Source organism: Hydra viridissima, unplaced genomic scaffold, assembly GCF_058129835.1.
Source record: "Hydra viridissima isolate aposymbiotic clone 2 unplaced genomic scaffold, HvirCarnegie_v1 scaffold_2, whole genome shotgun sequence".
Classification (NCBI taxonomy): domain Eukaryota; kingdom Metazoa; phylum Cnidaria; class Hydrozoa; order Anthoathecata; family Hydridae; genus Hydra; species Hydra viridissima.
In genome coordinates this window covers 27,628,355-27,654,049 of record NW_028324301.1, presented here as the reverse complement: position 1 = coordinate 27,654,049, position 25,695 = coordinate 27,628,355, and the positions used below count along the sequence as shown (strand labels likewise).

Genomic DNA, 25,695 nt, shown 5'->3' with positions numbered 1-25,695 from the left:
TGTTTCTTGTTTTTGTTTTTTGTTTTATTTATAAACACTCTCTGAGTAAGTGATGCTGTTGCTGTTGTTGTTGTTACAGTTGCAATGAGTGTTTGTTAATGTTCCCCCACTTGGCTTGTACTTTTGTTTTCTGTTTTGTTTTGTTTTTTTTTTGTTTTTGTTTTTTTTTTCTCAACACTCTCTGAGTAAGTGATGCTGTTGCTGTAGTCGTTGTTATAGTTGCAATGAGTGTTTGTTAATGTTCACCAACTTGGCTTGTTTATAATCTATTTTATTTTATCAACACTCTCTGAGTCAGTGATGGTGTTGCTGTTGCTGTTGTCGTTATTATGCTTGCAATGGGAGTTGTTACTGTTCACCCACTTTGCTTGTTTTGTTTTTATTTCTTTATTTTATCAACACCCTTTGAGCCAGTGATGCTGTTGCTGTTGTTGTTGTTATAGTTGCAATGAGTGTTGTTAATGTTCACCCACTTTGCTTGTGTTTTTGTTTTTGTTTATCAACACCCTTTGTGTCAGTGATGCTGTTGCTGTTGTTCTTATTACAGTTGCAATGAGTGTTTGTTAATGTTCACCAACTTGGCTTGTTTATAATCTATTTTGTTTTATCAACACTCTCTGAGTCAGTGATGCTGATGCTGTTGTTGTTATTGTGCTTGCAATAAGTGTTGTTAATGTTCACCCACTTTGCTTGTTTTGTTTGTGCTTTTGTTTTTGTTTATCAACACCCTTTGAGTCACTGATGCTGTTGCTGTTGGTGTTATTATAGTTGCAATGAGTGTTAATGTTCACCCACTTTGCTTGCTTTATTTGTTTGTTGCTTTTTTTTTTATCAACACCCTGCGAGTTAGTGATGCTGTTGCTGCTTTTGTCATTTTACTTGTATTTATAGTTGTTACTGTTCAGCCACTTTGCTTGTTTTTTAATCTGTTTTATTTTATCACCACTCTCTGAGTCAGTGATGATGTTGCTGATGCTGTTGTTGTTATTTTACTTGCAATGATAGCTGTTACTGTTCAGCCACTTTGCTTGTTTTGTTTGTTTGTTTGTTTGTTTTTTTTATCAATATCCTCTGAGTAAGTGATGCTGTTGCTGTTGTTGTTGTTATAGTTGCAATGAGTGTTTGTTAATGTTCCCCCCCTTGGCTTGTACTTCTGTTTTCTGTTTTGTTTTGTTTTTGTTTTTTTTGTTGTTTTTTTTCTCAACACTCTCTGAGTAAGTGATGCTGTTGCTGTAGTCGTTGTTATAGTTGCAATGAGTGTTTGTTAATGTTCACAAACTTGGCATGTTTATAATCTATTTTATTTTATCAACACTCTCTGAGTCAGTGATGCTGATGCTGTTGTTGTTATTATGCTTGCAATAAGTGTTGTTAATGTTCACCCACTCTGCTTGTTTTGTTTGTGCCTTTGTTTTTGTTTATCAACACCCTTTGAGTCACTGATGCTGTTGCTGTTGGTGTTATTATAGTTGCAATGAGTGTTAATGTTCACCCACTTTGCTTGCTTTATTTGTTTGTTGCTTTTTTTTTTATCAACACCCTGCGAGTTAGTGATGCTGTTGCTGCTTTTGTCATTTTACTTGTATTTATAGTTGTTACTGTTTAGCCACTTTGCTTGTTTTTTAATCTGTTTTATTTTATCACCACTCTCTGAGTCAGTGATGATGTTGCTGATGCTGTTGTTGTTATTTTACTTGCAATGATAGCTGTTACTGTTCAGCCACTTTGCTTGTTTTTTTTTTGTTTTTGTTTTGTTTGTTTGTTTGTTTTTTTATATATCCTCTGAGTTAGTGATGCTGTTGTTGTTATTATGCTTTCAATGAGAGCTGTTACTGTTCACCCACTTTGTTTGTTTATAATCTGTTTTATTTTATCAACACTCTCTGAGTCAGTGATGCTGATGCTGATGCTGTTGTTGTTATTATGCTTGCAGTGAGAGTTGTTACTGTTCACCCACTTTGCTTGCTTATTGTCTATTTTATTTTGTCAACACTCTCTGAGTCAGTGATGCTGATGCTGATGCTGTTGTTGTTATTATGCTTGCAATGAGAGTTGTTACTGTTCACCCAATTTGCTTGTTTTGTTTTTTTATTTGTTTTTTTGTTTGTTTTTGTTTTGCTTGTTTTTTTTTATCAATACCCTCTGAGTCAGTGATGCTGTTGCTGTTGTTGTTGTTGTTGTTATAGTTGCAATGAGTGTTTGTTAATGTTCCCCCACTTGGCTTGTACTTTTGTTTTCTTTTTTGTTATGTCAACACTCTCTGAGTCAGTGATGCTGATGCTGTTGTTATTATGCTTGCAATGAGAGTTGTTACTGTTGTAGTTATGTCTGTCATTTGTCCTTGTTAGCAAGTTCTATTTGCCCTCTCTTGCCTTTTTTCAACACAGTTTCTTTCTTTGAGTCATATGGTTGCGAGATCCTCTCAAACTCCATCTCTTTATTTATTTGTTTCTTTTTTTTTTTTTTTTTTCTCATTCTCCTTCTCATAATAGCAATCACTGCTGCCACCATGCATGTAATGCTAGTTGCTCTCATTCTTTTTCATTTGCTAGTGGAAACTTTGTTTCTTCTTGTTGCTCTCTTTTCTTTCTTTTTTCTCTTTTGCAGAGGATTCGAAAAAACACAGCTCTTCCCTGCAGTTGTAAACATTCCAGGATTCCAGGATGCAGGCAGAAGAAAAACACTCTCACTAACTGTCTTCTTTTTTTTAGCATAAACCGTTGCAAACAAACACCTGAACATGTCTTCTTCACAAGAAAACAACACTGTTGTTGCCCCTTCTCCGAACTCTAAAGCGAAAAAAAAGAAAAGAAGGCAGTCACAAGAACAGAGAGACTTAAAGCTCAAAAACAAAGTCAGGGCCGCATTAGTTGCAGCGTGTGGCTCCGTAAACAGGGTTGTACCTTTCTATGGTACCAAGAAGAGGTACGCTGTTAGCTGTCCGATGCCTTTGTGCAAACATTCCTCCACAAGCATTAAAAGACACTTGACTAAAAAAGATCATTCTTGGACTTTGGATGAAGCTTCCATCTTTTACTCTGCAATGGTCAGGAAGTTTCAGCATGCTCGTCTCGAACGCAAGTCCGGCTGTCCAAAACCTTACCCCTGTTTGCAATGTTGGAAGTATTACGACCGACTGGACATACACTTGAAAGAGACTCATTTCTACGATTCCAAGACGATCAAACAAAAGATTGCAGAGGCAAAGCGATACGACAACGACAAGCTCTATGTCCCTCAATTTATTCGACCTGCCTTCTTTGGTATTAAGCCAGTAGCTGAACAAGCGTCTGCATCAGGCTCTGCATCCTCTGCTCCTGGGCCTTCCTCCTCTTTTTCTTCTCCGGTTCTTTCCTCTGATCCTCTTTTAAGCTTGCCCTCATCAGTTGCTGGTTCGTCCGAGGCTCCTTCTGCAAACCACTGCACCTCTGTAGAAAACAAAGAGCTGAACACCGAATCCGTCCTAGACTCTGATTTTAATTCCTTAAAGCACTTGGTTTCCAACTCCTCCGTCTTGACAGAAGATAAGAGACTCTTGTTTCAGCTGGACAAAGATGCTTTTCACTTTTATTACCAGTCAGCAGATGAGCTCTTCAGAGATTTTGAAAAGTGGCTTGTGGTAGCCAACAACAACACTTTGTCACAAGCAAAGATCTACAAAAATGCAGTTGTTGAAATATTGACATGTTGTGACAGCACGCTGACGCTGCACCCGAACGCTCTCACCAATTCCAACGTTTTGGAGGATAGATACTTTTCCATGCACTTTAAAAACATTCAGCTCAATTCCAAGCTGAGTGAACTTGACCAAACAAAAGCCATGTCTTGTCACACGTTGTACAACCGCCTCGTCTACCTTTGTCTCCTGTTTCGTTTCAGTGAAGCCAGGAATGTCTATTTCGGACTTTCTCATGAGGCCATCCGACGTTTGCGCTGCAAGGTGGAGGAGTTACAAAAAGTGCTGAGGCCCTTTCGTTCTTTGAGGAGGAGCCTTGTGAAAAGCAAAAAATGCATCAACATCATCAATGTCAGTTTGCTGAACGAATATGGCAAGTCTGCATACGTAAGACAGTTAGTGGAATCGATTAGAAAGCCGTCTCTTACACCGACTAGAGACAATGCTGTGTCTCTACGAAACCATCTTCTGCTCTCTGTCACTGTAATTAACAGTTTAAGAAAATCTAACATTGCTCTTTTAAACATTAGAGACTACATGGCTGCTGAGAAGAGTGAGTGTGGATATTGCATTGTGCAAGAGCGCTACAAAACAGCATACAAGTACGGAGCCAAAAACATTCTAGTGCCGAACGACTTGAAAGTGTTGATCGATATTTATTTGCTGAGATACAGAGACCTTCTTGTCAACGACTCTCACTACATGGCTGCAGACACCAAGACTGTTTTGGAGTTGAGCGACTGCTACAGGCCCCTTTTTCCATCGATGAGACCCAACAAAGACGAATGTGTGACACTCGGTGCAACTAGAGTGCCTGTTTACCAGATGGGTTCCTCTGCTATCTCCTCTTGCCTGACGTCCTGCTTCAGAAAAAGCCAAGTAAACATTCCCATGAAGCGTCTTACTCCCACTTGCATTCGCGGTTCGATAGCCACTTACTTTGCCAACAACAGCAAAGAAGATCGCGAGCGGTTTGCTACACTCTACATGAAGCACAGCAGGAACACAATGGATAGCTTTTATGTGTCCCAGTGGAACGCTGCAGAGGAGTTGCGCTTTGCCCTGGGCATCGGACAGTCCTTCGGAGTCATAGAGTCTTTGACTGTTGAAAAGTCTGAGAGACCACCAAAGAAGGAGAAGGATGTGATGGACTGGCTCCAAACTAATGCAGAGGAGTACGGTTTTCATGAGGTTGAGGACATCTTTGAGGAAGATTTAGACTCCGGTTCTGACTCTGAAGAATGTGCTGCTACTTTCAGCTGTACCACAGTGGTTCCGTTTTCTCCAGCTGTAGAAAACAATGTTCCTTTAGAGGATAGCAACGACCATGCCGTAGATTTCTTGTGTGAACCTACCTCAACTCCTGTTTCGTCTGTTCCATCTGAACAAACAATCGCTGGTCCAGTTCTTGAACTATCCCCTGCTCTTGCACAACTAGTTCCTAACGAACAAGCTGTTTGTATGGATGTAGATCAGACTCTAGCTGTTCCTGTTGGCACAGCTTGTTCTCCTCTTGCATTAACATTATTTCCTGATGAACCGGATTTTATTGAACACCATGCAAAACTTTCTCCAGTTTACTTTAATGAGCAAGTGGTTGCCAAACCTGTTTCTGCTTCTCCTTCTCAGCAAGTCGCTTTCTGTCCTTCAAAAGAGGTCTTTTCTGTTCCTCTGACTCCTAGCCTTGTTGCTTTTCAGCAAACATTGGCCAAACCCAGTTTGTTTCTTTCATCTGATCCAGTTTCAGCTGTTCCTGTCCAACAGGCTGGTACTGTTCTTGCAAAGCAGCTCTCACCTTATGCTGTTCAATCTGTTGGTAGCCTATTTAGCCAAAGTCTTGCCTCTACATCCAGAGGTAAATTCTTTTTGATTTTTGATTTTTGATTTTTATGCAAATCTCAACACGCTTTCAAAAAATGAAAATGCCCAAATCAACTCCTTGCTCTATTGTTATTGTTAGAGCTGTAAAAAAAACAAAACAAAACAAAAAAACAACACAGAAGTGTGTATGTATTTGTTGCAGGACTAATTCTGTGATTGCTTAAATGTTTATACAAGTGAATGATACTAAAACTGATTATGTTTTAGAAGTAAAAGATCCAAGAAGAAAAAAAATCAAGTTGGAAATGCCATCTTTCACTCAAGAACTCATCGGTAATGTAAAACCTAATTTATACAAAGATATATAAACACAAACCTCTTCTTGCACAATTTCAGATGGTTAACTGTTAACAAAAACTAGCCATCATTGCTAAGTGCACTTTTAGAAAGTTGTGTCTACCCGATTTCTAATGATGAAGTTAGAAACATCACCGTTAGAAATCATGCACAGCTTGTTATCATCTCTAACACTTAGAAACTGTTGATGGTTTTTATGAATTAGAAAAATGAACATGGTTTTATTTTATTTCAGGATCAACTCAGCCAAGAACAAAGGAAAACAAAGCAGAAGTTAGCCAATGCCATTTAGGTAATCTTTCAAAAACCAGTTATTGCTATCAGTGCAAACAATAAGGTCAACAAAAAAAAATAAATAAAAAAACAGAATAAATCTTGTCTTACTTCAGAACCAAATGAATATTTGATTTAATCACTTTGTGTTATGACTTGAGTTTGTAAAATTTTAGATGAAATAGTTGAAGAGCTGAATGCTTGCCCTGGCCACAACGAATGGTTCAACACCAGAAGTTTTCCACGATGTGCAGCTTTGGTGTTGGCATACATCTTGCAAGACGTGTTTACAGATGTAAGCTCAAGTTGCTCGTACAAAGATTACCTTGGCATCTTGGCAAATCATAGCAGTGACAAGCTCATTCATGTCTTGCAAAAGTACTCCTACCAAAGCCATATTAAAGACAAAATTAAAAACATGAAGCTAAAAATTCAAAAAGAGGGTAGTTTAGAAAAGTTTGTTCAATATGGCAATATCGTGAAACCATTTATGTAGTTTAGATAAGTTTGTTCAGTTTGGCAATAAAGATGGGCCTTTTGTGTAGTTTGTTTTATCTATGCTTTTGCAAATATTTTTATCTGTTTCGCTAAAGACATAATAAACAAGAAGTTCTGTTAAACTGTTCTCACATTTCTTATTTAAAGATAGTTCAAACTTTTTTTTATCTTTAAAAAAAAAAAAAAGAAGTCGTTTTGTTATTCTGTGAAAACTTTTAATAGAGTTGCATTTAGAATTACTTCTGATGTTTTTAAGAGTTTGTTAAAAAGCAAAATAATATTTCCTGTGATGTTAAACTGCATAAGTGAAATTTAAAAAAGGAAAACTGCTCCAACCATTTTTCGGAAAAAGAAATCAAAAAGTTCCTTATTTTAAAAGATCTAGACATCCATTTCTTCTTCAGCAAAATAGCGAGGCTTTTTTATGAACTCTTACTCTCTATTTTTTCATATCTTTACACAAAGGATTTTATTTAGTTCAATGTAAACATACATAGAAGTATATTATGTTTTTTTTTTTTTTTTTGTTTTTATGCAGTCTAACTTTTGTTTCACTTCTATTTTATTTTACGTTTATCTTGTATTTTATCATGCCTTATTGGTTTTTGCGTTTTGTGATGTCAAGCTGCGTAAGCTAAACTTAAAAGGGGAAAACTACGCTAACTTTTCTTTGAAAAAATATTCAAGAAGTACCTTAAACGAAAGAGAAAGCACACGAATCTTGCCATCCAATTCTTCTTCTGCAAAGTAGCGAGGCTTTTTATGTACTTTTGCTCTCTAATTTATCTCTATTTACGCAAAGGGTTTTATTTCAATGTAAACACGTATAAAAGAATACTTTGTTAAAAATAATGTTAAAGGAGTTGCGTAAAAAAAAACGTCTGAATAAAGTTTCTTTACAAAAAAAACAACTAAGAAACAAGCGCGCCTAAGAAAAACCAGATCGCGATTCACTAAGTCAAAAAACGAAAGAAACAAAGTTTAAAAGGTCTTTCTAGACAACAAATTCTATTTTTGGCAATGCAGTTTTTGTATTTATGCAACCTAACTTTTGTTTGACTTCTATTTTATTTTACGTTTACCTTGTATTTTATCTTGCCTTTTTGTGTTTTGTGATGTCAAGCTACATAATCTAAACTTAAAAGAAGGAAACTAGGCTAACTTTTCTAGTAGAATATTATGTTGTTGGTTTTGTATGCAGCCTAACTTTAGTTTCATCTATATTTTATTTTGCGTTTATCTTATATTTTATCTTGTCTTTTTGAGTTTTGTATTTTGTGATGTCAAGCTACATAATTTAAACTTAAAAGAAGAAAACTAGGCTAACTTTTCTTTGAAAAATTGTTCAAAAACTACCTTACACCGATAGAGATAGCTCACGAATTTAAAAAGTTGCATCTATTCATCTTCTTCTTCAGCAAAGTAAAGCTTTTTATGCACTTTTACTCTCTAACTTACCTATATTTGCGTAAAGGATTTTATTTAATTCAATTTAAACATAACTAGTAGAATATTATGTTGTTGGTTTTGTATGCAGCCTAACTTTAGTTTCATCTATATTTTATTTTGCGTTTATCTTATATTTTATCTTGTCTTTTTGAGTTTTATATTTTGTGATGTCAAGCTACATAAGCTAAACTTTAAAGAGGAAATTTACGCTAACCTGTCTTTGAAAAACTATTCAAAAACTACCTTTAACAAAGTAGCGAGGCTTTTTATGCGCTTTTACTCTCTAACATACCTATTTTTGCGCAAAGGATTTTATTTAATTCAATTTAAACATGCCTAGTAGATTATTATGTTGTTGGTTTTTTATGCTGCCTAACTTTAGCTACATCTATTTTTCATTTTACGTTTGTCTTATATTTTATTTTATCTTTTTGTGTTCTGTGATGTCAAGCTACATAAGCTAATGTTAAAAGAGGAAAGCTGCGCTAACCTTTCTTTGAAAAACTATTCGAAATCTATTTTTGAGATAATCTAGATTTAAAAGAGGAACACTACGCTAATTTTGCTTTGAAAAAACTCTCGAAAACTAACTTATTCGATAGAGATAGCACACAAATTTAAAAAATTGTATCTACTCATCCACTTCTTCTACAGCAAAGTACTGAGGCTTTTTATGCACTTTTATTCTCTAACATACCTATATTTGCGCAAAGGATTTTATTTAACTCAATGTAAACATACATAGAAGAGTATTGTTACCCGTTTGTTTTATGCAGCCTAACTTTAGTTTCATCTATACATTATATTGCGTTTACCTTATATTTTATCTTGCCTTTGTTAGTTTTGTGTTTTGTTATGTCAAGCTTCATAATCTAATCTTAAAAGGGGAAAACTGCGCTAACTTTTCTTTGAAAAAGTACTCAAAAAGGACCTAAATCGATATAGATAGCTCACAATTTTAAAAAGTTGCATATAGTCATCTTCTTCTTCAGCAAAGTATCGAGGCTTTTTATGGATTTTTACTCTAACTTTCCTATATTTGCGCAAAGGACATTATTTAATTCAACTTAAACATGCCTAGTAGATTATTATGTTGTTGGTTTTTTATGCAGTCTAAACTTTGTTACATCTATATTTTACGATTAACTTATATTTTATCTTGCCTTTTTGAGCTTTGTGTTCTGTGATGTCAAGCTACATAGTCTAAACATAAAAGAGGAAAACTACGCTAAACTTGCTTTGAAAAACTATTCAAAAACTACCTTTAACAAAGTAGCGAGGCTTTTCATGCACTTTTACTCTCTAACATACCTACATTTGCGCAAAGGATTTTATTTAATTCAATTTAAACATGCCTAGTAGATTATTATGTTGTTGGTTTTTTATGCAGCCTAACTTTAGTTTCATCTATATTATGTTTTAGGTTTATCATATATTTTATCTTTTCTTTTTGAGTTTTGAGTTTTGTGATGCCAAGCAACTTAAGCTAAACTTAAAAGTGGAATGCTACGCTAACCTTTCTTTGAAAATCTATTCATAAACTACCCTAGACAAAAGCTAGATTTAAAAGAGGAAAACTACACTATTTTTACTTTGAAAAAACTTTCGAAAACTACCTTAATCGATAGAGATAGCACACGATTTTAAAAAATTGCATATAGTCATCCACTACTTCTGCAGCAAAGTAGCGAGGCTCTTTATGCACTTTTTCTCACTAGTTTGCTTATATTTACGCAAAGGAATTCATTTAATTCAATCCAAACATATATAGAAGATTATTATGTTACGATTTTTTTTTTCTTTTATGCAGCCTAACATTTATTTCACCTACATTTTATTTTACGATTAACTTTTATATTACCTTTCCTTTTAGTGTTTTGTGTTTTGTGATGTCAAGCTACATAAGCCAAACTTTAAAGAGGAAAACTACGCTAAGCTTTCTTTGAAAAACTATTCAAAAACTACCTTAAACAAAGTAGCGAGGCTTTTCATGCACTTTTACTCTCTAACATACCTACATTTGCGCAAAGGATTTTATTTAATTCAATTTAAACATGCCTAGTAGATTATTATGTTGTTGGTTTTTTATGCAGCCTAACTTTAGTTTCATCTATATTATGTTTTAGGTTTATCATATATTTTATCTTTTCTTTTTGAGTTTTGAGTTTTGTGATGCCAAGCAACTTAAGCTAAACTTAAAAGTGGAATGCTACGCTAACCTTTCTTTGAAAATCTATTCATAAACTACCCTAGACAAAAGCTAGATTTAAAAGAGGAAAACTACACTATTTTTACTTTGAAAAAACTTTCGAAAACTACCTTAATCGATAGAGATAGCACACGATTTTAAAAAATTGCATATAGTCATCCACTACTTCTGCAGCAAAGTAGCGAGGCTCTTTATGCACTTTTTCTCACTAGTTTGCTTATATTTACGCAAAGGAATTCATTTAATTCAATCCAAACATATATAGAAGATTATTATGTTACGATTTTTTTTTTCTTTTATGCAGCCTAACATTTATTTCACCTACATTTTATTTTACGATTAACTTTTATATTACCTTTCCTTTTAGTGTTTTGTGTTTTGTGATGTCAAGCTACATAAGCCAAACTTTAAAGAGGAAAACTACGCTAAGCTTTCTTTGAAAAACTATTCAAAAACTACCTTAAACAAAGTAGCGAGGCTTTTTATGCACTTTTACTCTCTAACATACCTACATTTGTGCATAGGGTTTTATTAGATTCTAGTAGGTTATTACGTTGTTGTTTTTTTATGCAGTCTAACTTTAGCTTCATCTATATTTTATTTTACGTTTATCTTATATTTTATTTTGTCTTTTTGAATTTTGTGTTTTGTGATGTCAAGCTACATAAGCTAAACTTAAAAGAGGAAAGCTACGCTAACCTTTCTTTGAAAAGCTGTTCAAAAACTACCTTAGACATAATCTAGATTTAAAAGAGAAAGACTACGCTATTTTTGCTTTGAAAAATCTTTCGAAAACTACCTTAATCGATAGAGATAGCACAGGATTTTAAAAAGTTGTATCTAGTCATCCACTTCTTTCACAGCAAAGTAGCGAGGCTTTCTATGCGCTTTTACTCTCTAACATACCTATTTTTGCGCAAAGGATTTTATTTAATTCAATTTAAACATGCCTAGTAGATTATTATGTTGTTGGTTTTTTATGCTGCCTAACTTTAGCTACATCTATTTTTCATTTTACGTTTGTCTTATATTTTATTTTATCTTTTTGTGTTCTGTGATGTCAAGCTACATAAGCTAATGTTAAAAGAGGAAAGCTGCGCTAACCTTTCTTTGAAAAACTATTCGAAATCTATTTTTGAGATAATCTAGATTTAAAAGAGGAACACTACGCTAATTTTGCTTTGAAAAAACTCTCGAAAACTACCTTATTCAATAGAGATAGCACACAAATTTAAAAAATTGTATCTACTCATCCACTTCTTCTTTTTATGGATTTTTACTCTCTTATTTACCCAAATTTGCGCAAAGGACTTTACTTAATTCAACTTAAACATGTCTAGTAGATTATTAAGTTGTTTGTTTTTTATGCAGCCTAACTTTAGTTTCATTTATATTTTATTTTACGTTTATCTGATACTTTATCTTGTCTTTTTGTGTGTTGTTTTGTCAAGCTACATAAGCTAAACTTAAAAGTGGAAAAGTACGCTAACCTTTCTTTGAAAATCTATTCAAAAACTGCCTTAGACATAAGCTAGATTTAAAAGAGGAAGACTACGCTATTTATGCTTTTAAAAAACTTTCGAAAAATACCTTAATCCATTGAGGTAGTGCACGAATTTACAGTCATCCACTTCTTCTATAGCAAAGTAGCGAGGCTTTTTATGCACTTTTGCGTTCTAATTTATCTCTGTTTACGCATATGGTTTTTGTTTATTTCTATGTAATGATATACAAAAGAGTATTTTGTTAAAGATTATGCTGCAGGAGCTGCGTAAAAAAACTCTGGCGACCTTTCCTTAAGAAAAAAGCAACTGAAAGACATGTGCGCCTTAGAAAATTCAAATCGCGATTCACCAAATTAAAAGACGAAAAGAACGAACTTTAAAAGCTCTCACTAGACATTTGTGTTTATGATAGGCAATGCAGTTTTTGATTTTATGCAGCCTAACATTTGTTTCATCTATATCTTATTTTACGTTTATCTTATACTTTATCTTGCCTTTTTGAGTTTAGTATTTTGTGATGTCATGCTAAATAAACTATACTTTGCTAATTTTTATTTGAAAAAATATTCAAAAACTACCTGAATTATAAGCTAGATCTAAAGGAGGAAAACTACGCTAACTTTTCTTTAAAAAAAATATTTAAAAACTACCTTAAACATAAGCTATATCCAAAAGAGGAAAACTATGCTAACTTTTCTTTAAAAAAATATTTAAAAACTACCTTAAACATAAGCTAGATCTAAAAGAGGAAAACTACGCTAACTTTTCTTTGAAAAAATACTCAAAAACTACCTTAAACATAAGCTAGATCTAAAAGAGGAAAACTACGCTAACAATTCTTTGAAAAAATATTCGAAAACTACCTTTAAACATGATTTAAATTTAATAGATGAAAACTACGCTAACATTTCTTTGAAAAAACATTCAAAAACTACCTTTAAACATGATTTAAATTTAAAAAAGGAAAACTACGCTAACATTTCTTTGAAAAAATATTCAAAAAGTACCTTAATCGAAAGAGATAGCACACGAAATTAAAAAGTTGCATTTAGTCATCCGTTTCTTCTTCATCAAAGTAGCGAGGCGTTTATGCACTTTTTATTCTCTAAGTTATCTCTACTTACGCAAATGGCTTTTGTTTATTTCAATGTAAAACTTTTCAAAAGAGTATTTTGTTAAAGATTATGCTGCAGGGGCTGTGTAAGAAAACTCTGGTGACCTTTCTTTAAGAAAAAGCAACTAAAGTAGATGTGCGCCTAAGAAAATCCAAATTGCGATTCACTAAATTAAAAGACATATACAACAAACTTTAAAAGTGAAACTATTTTTACAAGCGTATTTGGTAAAGATGAAATGTTCTTATGACATTTTAACGTTACGAAAGGGATTTTCTTCTGTTCAAATATTTATTACAATTTAAAGTGTTAAATAATGTTACAGAAACGACCTAAAACGCCTGTTGTATTAATTTAAACGAACAAAATAGATAAAAAAAAAGAAAAACTATCATTAAAAAAAAAAAAGTAAAAAAAGAAAAGAAATAGAAGTTGAGGAAAAATAAAAATAAGAACTTCTAACAAAGAGCTCTTCTTTTTATTTTTCAGATTTTAGATGCTTAATTCCTTGAATGAAAAGTTGAACTGATGACTCACTACTAAGGTTGTTCCTAGCCTTCCGTTCTCAAACTAGGCCATTCTGAGAGGCTGTTTGATTAAGTACCGTTGATAGTAGTATCGCACGTAAGAGACTTCTAAAACTCTGATTATTAATTCCTGGAATGAAGAGATGACTTCATACTCACTAACGAGGTTGTTCTTAGCCATCCGTTCTTAAACTAAGCAAAACAGTGAAGTTGTTTGATTAAGTATCACAGTTTGCTGATTTGCACATGCACCATTGCCGAAACTGTGATGCTTGGTTCCTTGATTGGATTGAAGAAGCTCATCACCATGCATTTTACAAGCTGTCCGTTGTTATGTTTTGCAATTCAGTGGTTCTGTTTTGCAATTCATTTTCTGTTTGTTTAAGTATCATCGATGGTGGTGTCGTGCATGCAAACTTTCCGAAACTCTGATGCTTGTTTTTCTTGAATGGAGAGATGAGCTTATACTTTAGGTGACTTTTAAAACTGCAGTAATTAGTGCCTCGAATGGAAAAACGAACTCATTCATTACAGACCAAGGTTGTTCCTGGCCATCCGTTAACATATTAGGCAACAGTACAGCGAAGCTGTTTGTTTTACAAGCTTTTGTCGTTTCGAGAAATCACTACATTAAGCATTCGATGGTGATACACGACTGATGGCCAGGTTCTGATTTTCGAATGAAAAGAAGAGTCGCATCCGACCACCGGTCGGCTTTCGACGCAAAACAGCTGTACACACTCGTCCAACGATCCAGTGACTAACTGTTGCAACGAGAAAGTTAGCTTTATTTGTCGTGCAGATTGTCCGCTTTGACGTAAAATGCTAGAAATTTGCTGAACGCTCGGTTTGCGCCGCCCAAGAGTCATTCTGTTTCTGCGTTGCCAGCGTCTGTCGGCTAAATACAACTGTAGACTCCGCGCAAGCTTTTTCACCGCAAAAGTTGTACAGAGCCACACCGAAGGCTAAAATCGACTTTAAGGTCGAAGGTTAAAATCGACCCTAGAGGTTTGAAAACGACGTCACGAAATTTTCAAGACATCATCGAAGAAAATTACGGCGGCCAGATGCAACTCTTAGTACTAACTTTACTAATCTTAGTACGTTAAGCATTCCAGTCGAGAGATCAGACGTTTTTTCGTCACCTAAGAGACCGGCCGATGCGTTTGCGACGCTGCGGAAAGAAAGAAGATGGCAAACCACAGGGTTGTTACCGTAACAAACCTCCGTGAGTACCTCCATCTCGAGTGGCTTTTGAAGAAACGTTCGTTTTAAACTCAAAGGGATGGTTGTTAAAGCTCACAAACGCCTGGTTAACGATTTTCTAACGGCAGACACCGTGTTTACAATGGATACAGACCGATTAACTGAGCCCAAAGCGCAAGATCTATCAGAAAACTCCTCTAGGTCGATGCAACGAGACGACTAGACACGTGCGTCTAAAGGCATTTTACAATTGAAGGACGCCCCTCGTGGGCCCTTTAACCTTAACACTAAACTCCTGCTTGATATCCTCGTCCCCAGGTTTCCAAACCGTAACCCCAACCCCCTCTAATCCTAACCCCCTTACCCTCTAACTCTCCCCCCTCAAAAAAACAAAAAACATAAAAAAGCAAACAAAACGAAAAAAAAACTTGCTTCCCTCCTCACTTTTAGCTCTAGGATGCAACACCTTTTTGCCGCCCTCCGCTAGAAGGGAGTAGGGAGTAACGAAAGCTTGACATCAAAGTAGCGTTTCGTATGAGATTTGTTTGCCAAAATTTGAGCGTTTTTAAAAAAGCCAAGACTTCGTCAGAGGGGTTTCTTCTTTTCTCCTAAAGCTATCGATCGATTAAAAAGCTCAAAGCAAAGAAATTCAAAACAAAATACAAAAACGGGAAGTTTTAGTTTCTGCACCACAAGCCAAGCACTAGTTCAAACTGGAGATAATAAAAGGAAATCGAATGATCTCACTTCTCAAACCACTGAGCTGCCATTGGTCGGCAGTCTCTTGTTTGGAGACCATTGAGCTGCCATTGGTTGGCTGTTTAATCGTTGCGATTGGTCGGCAGTTTTATCGTTGGAGACCATTGAGAGATATAAAAGGAATTTTTTTTTTGAGCACAACATTAAACGTTAAATCGTTAGATGTTGTTATAAAGGCACCATTAGAATGCGATGTCCTCAAATATTTTCCTCGATATTTTAATAAGTAAACAAAAACAAAACTAAGTCTTGCAACTGGCGAAAACTTTCAATAAGCAAACAAAGCAACAACTTTCCTTTCGAGTTTTTTACATTTTAAACAAAAGACAAACAAAGAAAAAAAAAAAACAAACAAAAACAAAAACAAAAACAAAAAAACAAAACAAAAACAAAACAGAAAAGGGAGAATGAGTGAGTCGACTGATTTCGCTCAACTGTCTTAAACGAGAAGTCATAAACGTTTGCTTGTGCCAGCAAGTTGCAAATTAAGTTGTAAATGAACTGCACCGCAAAAACTTAACCACAGTTTATTAAGCATATTAAGCCTTTGCTGACATGTTAAGACATTTTAAGCCTTTGCTATTATCATGAGGCTTTTGCTCCACGAGCCAAAAAAGTACGCTAGAGTTGACAAACTGCATCGCGGTCGAAAAGTGTAATTACGCCAACACTTTTATCCGTTTTAAGCATTTCGTTTTCGCACGAACAACAATTAAAGCAGCTCGTTGAGCTTAACGACGTTCGTATTTTTTTTCGAAGCCAAAACTTCGGCTATAAGTAGAATGAAGAGGCACTTCGAAAAACAACAAAGCTGTTCGCAGTCGATAGCAACGAGCGACAACATCTCTGCGAGTCTGGCATCAAGGTAAACAGTTTTTTTACATTTTCATTTGTTAGTGCCACTTTTGCGTACATTATGTATTCAAAAATTTGTTGCTGACGCTAGATTTTTCGTTTTCAATGAACAACAGTTGCAACCTCTAGCCGTTTGCTAAAACAGCTTGCTAGGACAACCAAATCAATCATATGTTGTGAAAATTTCTTTTTGTTCAACTGACTAAGGAAGATCGAGCGAACGCTTTTTTTTTTATAACTTGTTTGTATCATATTGCTATTAAGAAAACAGCGTTGTGTATACTAAACGTGACATAATTGGCAATTATCCGTAACTAAAAATAAGATAGAAATTACAAACTTGATACCATATTTTAATTACTCTAACAAAACTAGACGTCATCGCGTGAGAAAATAAATGTTCATAACACATAACCTATTTTTTTGTTTTTTTTTTCTTCTCTTTTTTCCTTTTAATCTCTTTTCTTTCGTCCAAAAAGCGTTTTGATTTTTGCCTCGCCACAAGCGATGAAATCGATAAAAAAACCTGCTCGGACATTCTCAATTCTCAACAACAAAAGCAATCAAAGTTCTAGCTCTCGAGCACGTGCGCCGACAGGTTGATGAAACCGTTCAAATATGCTCGATCGCTAGAATTTAAAGAAAGAAACAAGCCAGAAACAAACCAAAATAAAAAAAAACAAAAACAAAAATGGACATCTTTAGAACGCTTAAATTTTATAAAATATTTTCCTCTGCGTTTTTAACCAGCTAAACTGTCGTAAAGTTTTTTCGGTGCAGTTCATTTAAAAAACTTAGTTTTCAACTTTTAAACGTTTTAGACTTCTCGTTTAAGGCAGTCGAAAGAAATGAGTCGACTCACTCTCTCTCTCCCTATTCGGTTTTGTTTTTGTTTATTTGTTTTTGTTTTTTCTTCGTTTGCCTTCGTTTGCCTTTGTTTGCTTTTGGAAAAGTTGTCGCCATGCGAGACTTAGTTTTTTTTTTTTTTTGCTCAAATTGAGCACAAGTGAGTTTCTAGTCTTGAAAGTGTGCAAAGTGTGGGCCAATCTGGTGGCTGGAGTGATGACACGTGAATGCTGGAAATTCCAGACTTTGAGCGGATTCAGCGTACATAGAAAGAAAATGTAGCATTCACGTGGGTCTCTCCTAAGCGTGCCATTGGTCGGTCTGCTGTCCTTAAGTACCCCCCTCCCCCCCCTCAACGTCACGTTTGCTCAACTTTCTCGGTCTTTGGCGCCCAGAGAAAGCTTGAGGAAGGATAAAAAATGGCGAGGTTTCGGTACTGCGTTTTCTGTTTTTCTTATTTGTTTTTGTTTGTTTGCTTGTTTGTTTGTTTGTTTGTTTGTTAATTTTTTTAATTTTTTTTTTTTTTTGTTTGTTTCGTTCGTTTGTTTGTTTGTTTGTTTCGTTTGCTTCGTTTGTTTTGTGATGTTTTGTTTTCCCTTCTTGATGGCACAAAACAGAAGCAAACAAGACTTTCGGTTATATTCGGTTATATTCGGTTCAATAAAAGTTTGTTGGTTTCTGCACAACAACAACAACAACCACAACAACAAAAGTCCCTCTGTCCCTCAAAAGCAGTTTCTCCTCTGTCCTAAAGAAGAGCCTCTTTGTAATCGATCTTGTCTGAATGCAGCTCTCCTTTTGCCTACAGGTTTTTATTCCAACCCTTTTGTTGTTGTTAGTGCCATGTTGTTGTTATTGTTATACTCTGTAAAAGCAGTTGTTGCTGTTGTACTTGTTTGTTGTTTCTAAAGACACTGTTGTTGCTGCTGTTAGCGCTGTTAGTAATCACCCACTTGGCTTGTATTTTTGTTTCTTGTTTTTGTTTTTTGTTTTATTTATAAACACTCTCTGAGTAAGTGATGCTGTTGCTGTTGTTGTTGTTACAGTTGCAATGAGTGTTTGTTAATGTTCCCCCACTTGGCTTGTACTTTTGTTTTCTGTTTTGTTTTGTTTTTTTTTTGTTTTTGTTTTTTTTTTCTCAACACTCTCTGAGTAAGTGATGCTGTTGCTGTAGTCGTTGTTATAGTTGCAATGAGTGTTTGTTAATGTTCACCAACTTGGCTTGTTTATAATCTATTTTATTTTATCAACACTCTCTGAGTCAGTGATGGTGTTGCTGTTGCTGTTGTCGTTATTATGCTTGCAATGGGAGTTGTTACTGTTCACCCACTTTGCTTGTTTTGTTTTTATTTCTTTATTTTATCAACACCCTTTGAGCCAGTGATGCTGTTGCTGTTGTTGTTGTTATAGTTGCAATGAGTGTTGTTAATGTTCACCCACTTTGCTTGTGTTTTTGTTTTTGTTTATCAACACCCTTTGTGTCAGTGATGCTGTTGCTGTTGTTCTTATTACAGTTGCAATGAGTGTTTGTTAATGTTCACCAACTTGGCTTGTTTATAATCTATTTTGTTTTATCAACACTCTCTGAGTCAGTGATGCTGATGCTGTTGTTGTTATTGTGCTTGCAATAAGTGTTGTTAATGTTCACCCACTTTGCTTGTTTTGTTTGTGCTTTTGTTTTTGTTTATCAACACCCTTTGAGTCACTGATGCTGTTGCTGTTGGTGTTATTATAGTTGCAATGAGCAATGAGTGTTAATGTTCACCCACTTTGCTTGCTTTATTTGTTTGTTGCTTTTTTTTTTATCAACACCCTGCGAGTTAGTGATGCTGTTGCTGCTTTTGTCATTTTACTTGTATTTATAGTTGTTACTGTTCAGCCACTTTGCTTGTTTTTTAATCTGTTTTATTTTATCACCACTCTCTGAGTCAGTGATGATGTTGCTGATGCTGTTGTTGTTATTTTACTTGCAATGATAGCTGTTACTGTTCAGCCACTTTGCTTGTTTTGTTTGTTTGTTTGTTTGTTTTTTTTATCAATATCCTCTGAGTAAGTGATGCTGTTGCTGTTGTTGTTGTTATAGTTGCAATGAGTGTTTGTTAATGTTCCCCCCCTTGGCTTGTACTTCTGTTTTCTGTTTTGTTTTGTTTTTGTTTTTTTTGTTGTTTTTTTTCTCAACACTCTCTGAGTAAGTGATGCTGTTGCTGTAGTCGTTGTTATAGTTGCAATGAGTGTTTGTTAATGTTCACAAACTTGGCATGTTTATAATCTATTTTATTTTATCAACACTCTCTGAGTCAGTGATGCTGATGCTGTTGTTGTTATTATGCTTGCAATAAGTGTTGTTAATGTTCACCCACTCTGCTTGTTTTGTTTGTGCCTTTGTTTTTGTTTATCAACACCCTTTGAGTCACTGATGCTGTTGCTGTTGGTGTTATTATAGTTGCAATGAGTGTTAATGTTCACCCACTTTGCTTGCTTTATTTGTTTGTTGCTTTTTTTTTTATCAACACCCTGCGAGTTAGTGATGCTGTTGCTGCTTTTGTCATTTTACTTGTATTTATAGTTGTTACTGTTTAGCCACTTTGCTTGTTTTTTAATCTGTTTTATTTTATCACCACTCTCTGAGTCAGTGATGATGTTGCTGATGCTGTTGTTGTTATTTTACTTGCAATGATAGCTGTTACTGTTCAGCCACTTTGCTTGTTTTTTTTTTGTTTTTGTTTTGTTTGTTTGTTTGTTTGTTTTTTTATATATCCTCTGAGTTAGTGATGCTGTTGTTGTTATTATGCTTTCAATGAGAGCTGTTACTGTTCACCCACTTTGTTTGTTTATAATCTGTTTTATTTTATCAACACTCTCTGAGTCAGTGATGCTGATGCTGATGCTGTTGTTGTTATTATGCTTGCAGTGAGAGTTGTTACTGTTCACCCACTTTGCTTGCTTATTGTCTATTTTATTTTGTCAACACTCTCTGAGTCAGTGATGCTGATGCTGATGCTGTTGTTGTTATTATGCTTGCAATGAGAGTTGTTACTGTTCACCCAATTTGCTTGTTTTGTTTTTTTATTTGTTTTTTTGTTTGTTTTTGTTTTGCTTGTTTTTTTTTATCAATACCCTCTGAGTCAGTGATGCTGTTGCTGTTGTTGTTGTTGTTGTTATAGTTGCAATGAGTGTTTGTTAATGTTCCCCCACTTGGCTTGTACTTTTGTTTTCTTTTTTGTTATGTCAACACTCTCTGAGTCAGTGATGCTGATGCTGTTGTTATTATGCTTGCAATGAGAGTTGTTACTGTTGTAGTTATGTCTGTCATTTGTCCTTGTTAGCAAGTTCTATTTGCCCTCTCTTGCCTTTTTTCAACACAGTTTCTTTCTTTGAGTCATATGGTTGCGAGATCCTCTCAAACTCCATCTCTTTATTTATTTGTTTCTTTTTTTTTTTTTTTTTTCTCATTCTCCTTCTCATAATAGCAATCACTGCTGCCACCATGCATGTAATGCTAGTTGCTCTCATTCTTTTTCATTTGCTAGTGGAAACTTTGTTTCTTCTTGTTGCTCTCTTTTCTTTCTTTTTTCTCTTTTGCAGAGGATTCGAAAAAACACAGCTCTTCCCTGCAGTTGTAAACATTCCAGGATTCCAGGATGCAGGCAGAAGAAAAACACTCTCACTAACTGTCTTCTTTTTTTTAGCATAAACCGTTGCAAACAAACACCTGAACATGTCTTCTTCACAAGAAAACAACACTGTTGTTGCCCCTTCTCCGAACTCTAAAGCGAAAAAAAAGAAAAGAAGGCAGTCACAAGAACAGAGAGACTTAAAGCTCAAAAACAAAGTCAGGGCCGCATTAGTTGCAGCGTGTGGCTCCGTAAACAGGGTTGTACCTTTCTATGGTACCAAGAAGAGGTACGCTGTTAGCTGTCCGATGCCTTTGTGCAAACATTCCTCCACAAGCATTAAAAGACACTTGACTAAAAAAGATCATTCTTGGACTTTGGATGAAGCTTCCATCTTTTACTCTGCAATGGTCAGGAAGTTTCAGCATGCTCGTCTCGAACGCAAGTCCGGCTGTCCAAAACCTTACCCCTGTTTGCAATGTTGGAAGTATTACGACCGACTGGACATACACTTGAAAGAGACTCATTTCTACGATTCCAAGACGATCAAACAAAAGATTGCAGAGGCAAAGCGATACGACAACGACAAGCTCTATGTCCCTCAATTTATTCGACCTGCCTTCTTTGGTATTAAGCCAGTAGCTGAACAAGCGTCTGCATCAGGCTCTGCATCCTCTGCTCCTGGGCCTTCCTCCTCTTTTTCTTCTCCGGTTCTTTCCTCTGATCCTCTTTTAAGCTTGCCCTCATCAGTTGCTGGTTCGTCCGAGGCTCCTTCTGCAAACCACTGCACCTCTGTAGAAAACAAAGAGCTGAACACCGAATCCGTCCTAGACTCTGATTTTAATTCCTTAAAGCACTTGGTTTCCAACTCCTCCGTCTTGACAGAAGATAAGAGACTCTTGTTTCAGCTGGACAAAGATGCTTTTCACTTTTATTACCAGTCAGCAGATGAGCTCTTCAGAGATTTTGAAAAGTGGCTTGTGGTAGCCAACAACAACACTTTGTCACAAGCAAAGATCTACAAAAATGCAGTTGTTGAAATATTGACATGTTGTGACAGCACGCTGACGCTGCACCCGAACGCTCTCACCAATTCCAACGTTTTGGAGGATAGATACTTTTCCATGCACTTTAAAAACATTCAGCTCAATTCCAAGCTGAGTGAACTTGACCAAACAAAAGCCATGTCTTGTCACACGTTGTACAACCGCCTTGTCTACCTTTGTCTCCTGTTTCGTTTCAGTGAAGCCAGGAATGTCTATTTCGGACTTTCTCATGAGGCCATCCGACGTTTGCGCTGCAAGGTGGAGGAGTTACAAAAAGTGCTGAGGCCCTTTCGTTCTTTGAGGAGGAGCCTTGTGAAAAGCAAAAAATGCATCAACATCATCAATGTCAGTTTGCTGAACGAATATGGCAAGTCTGCATACGTAAGACAGTTAGTGGAATCGATTAGAAAGCCGTCTCTTACACCGACTAGAGACAATGCTGTGTCTCTACGAAACCATCTTCTGCTCTCTGTCACTGTAATTAACAGTTTAAGAAAATCTAACATTGCTCTTTTAAACATTAGAGACTACATGGCTGCTGAGAAGAGTGAGTGTGGATATTGCATTGTGCAAGAGCGCTACAAAACAGCATACAAGTACGGAGCCAAAAACATTCTAGTGCCGAACGACTTGAAAGTGTTGATCGATATTTATTTGCTGAGATACAGAGACCTTCTTGTCAACGACTCTCACTACATGGCTGCAGACACCAAGACTGTTTTGGAGTTGAGCGACTGCTACAGGCCCCTTTTTCCATCGATGAGACCCAACAAAGACGAATGTGTGACACTCGGTGCAACTAGAGTGCCTGTTTACCAGATGGGTTCCTCTGCTATCTCCTCTTGCCTGACGTCCTGCTTCAGAAAAAGCCAAGTAAACATTCCCATGAAGCGTCTTACTCCCACTTGCATTCGCGGTTCGATAGCCACTTACTTTGCCAACAACAGCAAAGAAGATCGCGAGCGGTTTGCTACACTCTACATGAAGCACAGCAGGAACACAATGGATAGCTTTTATGTGTCCCAGTGGAACGCTGCAGAGGAGTTGCGCTTTGCCCTGGGCATCGGACAGTCCTTCGGAGTCATAGAGTCTTTGACTGTTGAAAAGTCTGAGAGACCACCAAAGAAGGAGAAGGATGTGATGGACTGGCTCCAAACTAATGCAGAGGAGTACGGTTTTCATGAGGTTGAGGACATCTTTGAGGAAGATTTAGACTCCGGTTCTGACTCTGAAGAATGTGCTGCTACTTTCAGCTGTACCACAGTGGTTCCGTTTTCTCCAGCTGTAGAAAACAATGTTCCTTTAGAGGATAGCAACGACCATGCCGTAGATTTCTTGTGTGAACCTACCTCAACTCCTGTTTCGTCTGTTCCATCTGAACAAACAATCGCTGGTCCAGTTCTTGAACTATCCCCTGCTCTTGCACAACTAGTTCCTAACGAACAAGCTGTTTGTATGGATGTAGATCAGACTCTAGCTGTTCCTGTTGGCACAGCTTGTTCTCCTCTTGCATTAACATTATTTCCTGATGAACCGGATTTTATTGAACACCATGCAAAACTTTCTCCAGTTTACTTTAATGAGCAAGTGGTTGCCAAACCTGTTTCTGCTTCTCCTTCTCAGCAAGTCGCTTTCTGTCCTTCAAAAGAGGTCTTTTCTGTTCCTCTGACTCCTAGCCTTGTTGCTTTTCAGCAAACATTGGCCAAACCCAGTTTGTTTCTTTCATCTGATCCAGTTTCAGCTGTTCCTGTCCAACAGGCTGGTACTGTTCTTGCAAAGCAGCTCTCACCTTATGCTGTTCAATCTGTTGGTAGCCTATTTAGCCAAAGTCTTGCCTCTACATCCAGAGGTAAATTCTTTTTGATTTTTGATTTTTATGCAAATCTCAACACGCTTTCAAAAAATGAAAATGCCCAAATCAACTCCTTGCTCTATTGTTATTGTTAGAGCTGTAAAAAAAACAAAACAAAACAAAAAAACAACACAGAAGTGTGTATGTATTTGTTGCAGGACTAATTCTGTGATTGCTTAAATGTTTATACAAGTGAATGATACTAAAACTGATTATGTTTTAGAAGTAAAAGATCCAAGAAGAAAAAAAATCAAGTTGGAAATGCCATCTTTCACTCAAGAACTCATCGGTAATGTAAAACCTAATTTATACAAAGATATATAAACACAAACCTCTTCTTGCACAATTTCAGATGGTTAACTGTTAACAAAAACTAGCCATCATTGCTAAGTGCACTTTTAGAAAGTTGTGTCTACCCGATTTCTAATGATGAAGTTAGAAACATCACCGTTAGAAATCATGCACAGCTTGTTATCATCTCTAACACTTAGAAACTGTTGATGGTTTTTATGAATTAGAAAAATGAACATGGTTTTATTTTATTTCAGGATCAACTCAGCCAAGAACAAAGGAAAACAAAGCAGAAGTTAGCCAATGCCATTTAGGTAATCTTTCAAAAACCAGTTATTGCTATCAGTGCAAACAATAAGGTCAACAAAAAAAAATAAATAAAAAAACAGAATAAATCTTGTCTTACTTCAGAACCAAATGAATATTTGATTTAATCACTTTGTGTTATGACTTGAGTTTGTAAAATTTTAGATGAAATAGTTGAAGAGCTGAATGCTTGCCCTGGCCACAACGAATGGTTCAACACCAGAAGTTTTCCACGATGTGCAGCTTTGGTGTTGGCATACATCTTGCAAGACGTGTTTACAGATGTAAGCTCAAGTTGCTCGTACAAAGATTACCTTGGCATCTTGGCAAATCATAGCAGTGACAAGCTCATTCATGTCTTGCAAAAGTACTCCTACCAAAGCCATATTAAAGACAAAATTAAAAACATGAAGCTAAAAATTCAAAAAGAGGGTAGTTTAGAAAAGTTTGTTCAATATGGCAATATCGTGAAACCATTTATGTAGTTTAGATAAGTTTGTTCAGTTTGGCAATAAAGATGGGCCTTTTGTGTAGTTTGTTTTATCTATGCTTTTGCAAATATTTTTATCTGTTTCGCTAAAGACATAATAAACAAGAAGTTCTGTTAAACTGTTCTCACATTTCTTATTTAAAGATAGTTCAAACTTTTTTTTATCTTTAAAAAAAAAAAAAAGAAGTCGTTTTGTTATTCTGTGAAAACTTTTAATAGAGTTGCATTTAGAATTACTTCTGATGTTTTTAAGAGTTTGTTAAAAAGCAAAATAATATTTCCTGTGATGTTAAACTGCATAAGTGAAATTTAAAAAAGGAAAACTGCTCCAACCATTTTTCGGAAAAAGAAATCAAAAAGTTCCTTATTTTAAAAGATCTAGACATCCATTTCTTCTTCAGCAAAATAGCGAGGCTTTTTTATGAACTCTTACTCTCTATTTTTTCATATCTTTACACAAAGGATTTTATTTAGTTCAATGTAAACATACATAGAAGTATATTATGTTTTTTTTTTTTTTTTTGTTTTTATGCAGTCTAACTTTTGTTTCACTTCTATTTTATTTTACGTTTATCTTGTATTTTATCATGCCTTATTGGTTTTTGCGTTTTGTGATGTCAAGCTGCGTAAGCTAAACTTAAAAGGGGAAAACTACGCTAACTTTTCTTTGAAAAAATATTCAAGAAGTACCTTAAACGAAAGAGAAAGCACACGAATCTTGCCATCCAATTCTTCTTCTGCAAAGTAGCGAGGCTTTTTATGTACTTTTGCTCTCTAATTTATCTCTATTTACGCAAAGGGTTTTATTTCAATGTAAACACGTATAAAAGAATACTTTGTTAAAAATAATGTTAAAGGAGTTGCGTAAAAAAAAACGTCTGAATAAAGTTTCTTTACAAAAAAAACAACTAAGAAACAAGCGCGCCTAAGAAAAACCAGATCGCGATTCACTAAGTCAAAAAACGAAAGAAACAAAGTTTAAAAGGTCTTTCTAGACAAC

The 25,695-nt window shown here is 35.6% G+C and overlaps 2 protein-coding genes across 3 annotated transcripts; both read left to right on the top strand.

Annotated features, from left to right (window-relative positions):
* Positions 1-2,080: 2,080 nt before the first annotated feature.
* Positions 2,081-6,987, top strand: LOC149892721 (uncharacterized). The gene is made up of 4 exons (XM_090080136.1): positions 2,081-5,531; positions 5,765-5,830; positions 6,090-6,146; positions 6,304-6,987. The coding sequence occupies exons 1-4, from the start codon at positions 2,741-2,743 to the stop codon at positions 6,621-6,623; spliced, it is 3,234 nt and encodes a 1,077-aa protein (XP_089936262.1). The 5' UTR covers positions 2,081-2,740; the 3' UTR covers positions 6,624-6,987.
* Positions 6,988-17,453: 10,466 nt separating this feature from the next.
* On the top strand, positions 17,454-24,736 carry LOC149892720 (uncharacterized). Of its 2 annotated transcripts, none has more exons than XM_090080127.1 (5): positions 17,454-17,529; positions 20,786-23,605; positions 23,832-23,897; positions 24,157-24,213; positions 24,371-24,736. In XM_090080127.1, exons 2-5 carry the CDS (start codon positions 20,815-20,817, stop codon positions 24,688-24,690), a joined length of 3,234 nt encoding a protein of 1,077 aa, XP_089936253.1. In that variant the 5' UTR covers positions 17,454-17,529; positions 20,786-20,814; the 3' UTR covers positions 24,691-24,736. The 2 variants fall into 2 exon arrangements, with proteins under 2 accessions (XP_089936253.1, XP_089936254.1); XM_090080128.1 differs by having other exon boundaries at positions 17,457-17,523.
* Positions 24,737-25,695: the final 959 nt, after the last annotated feature.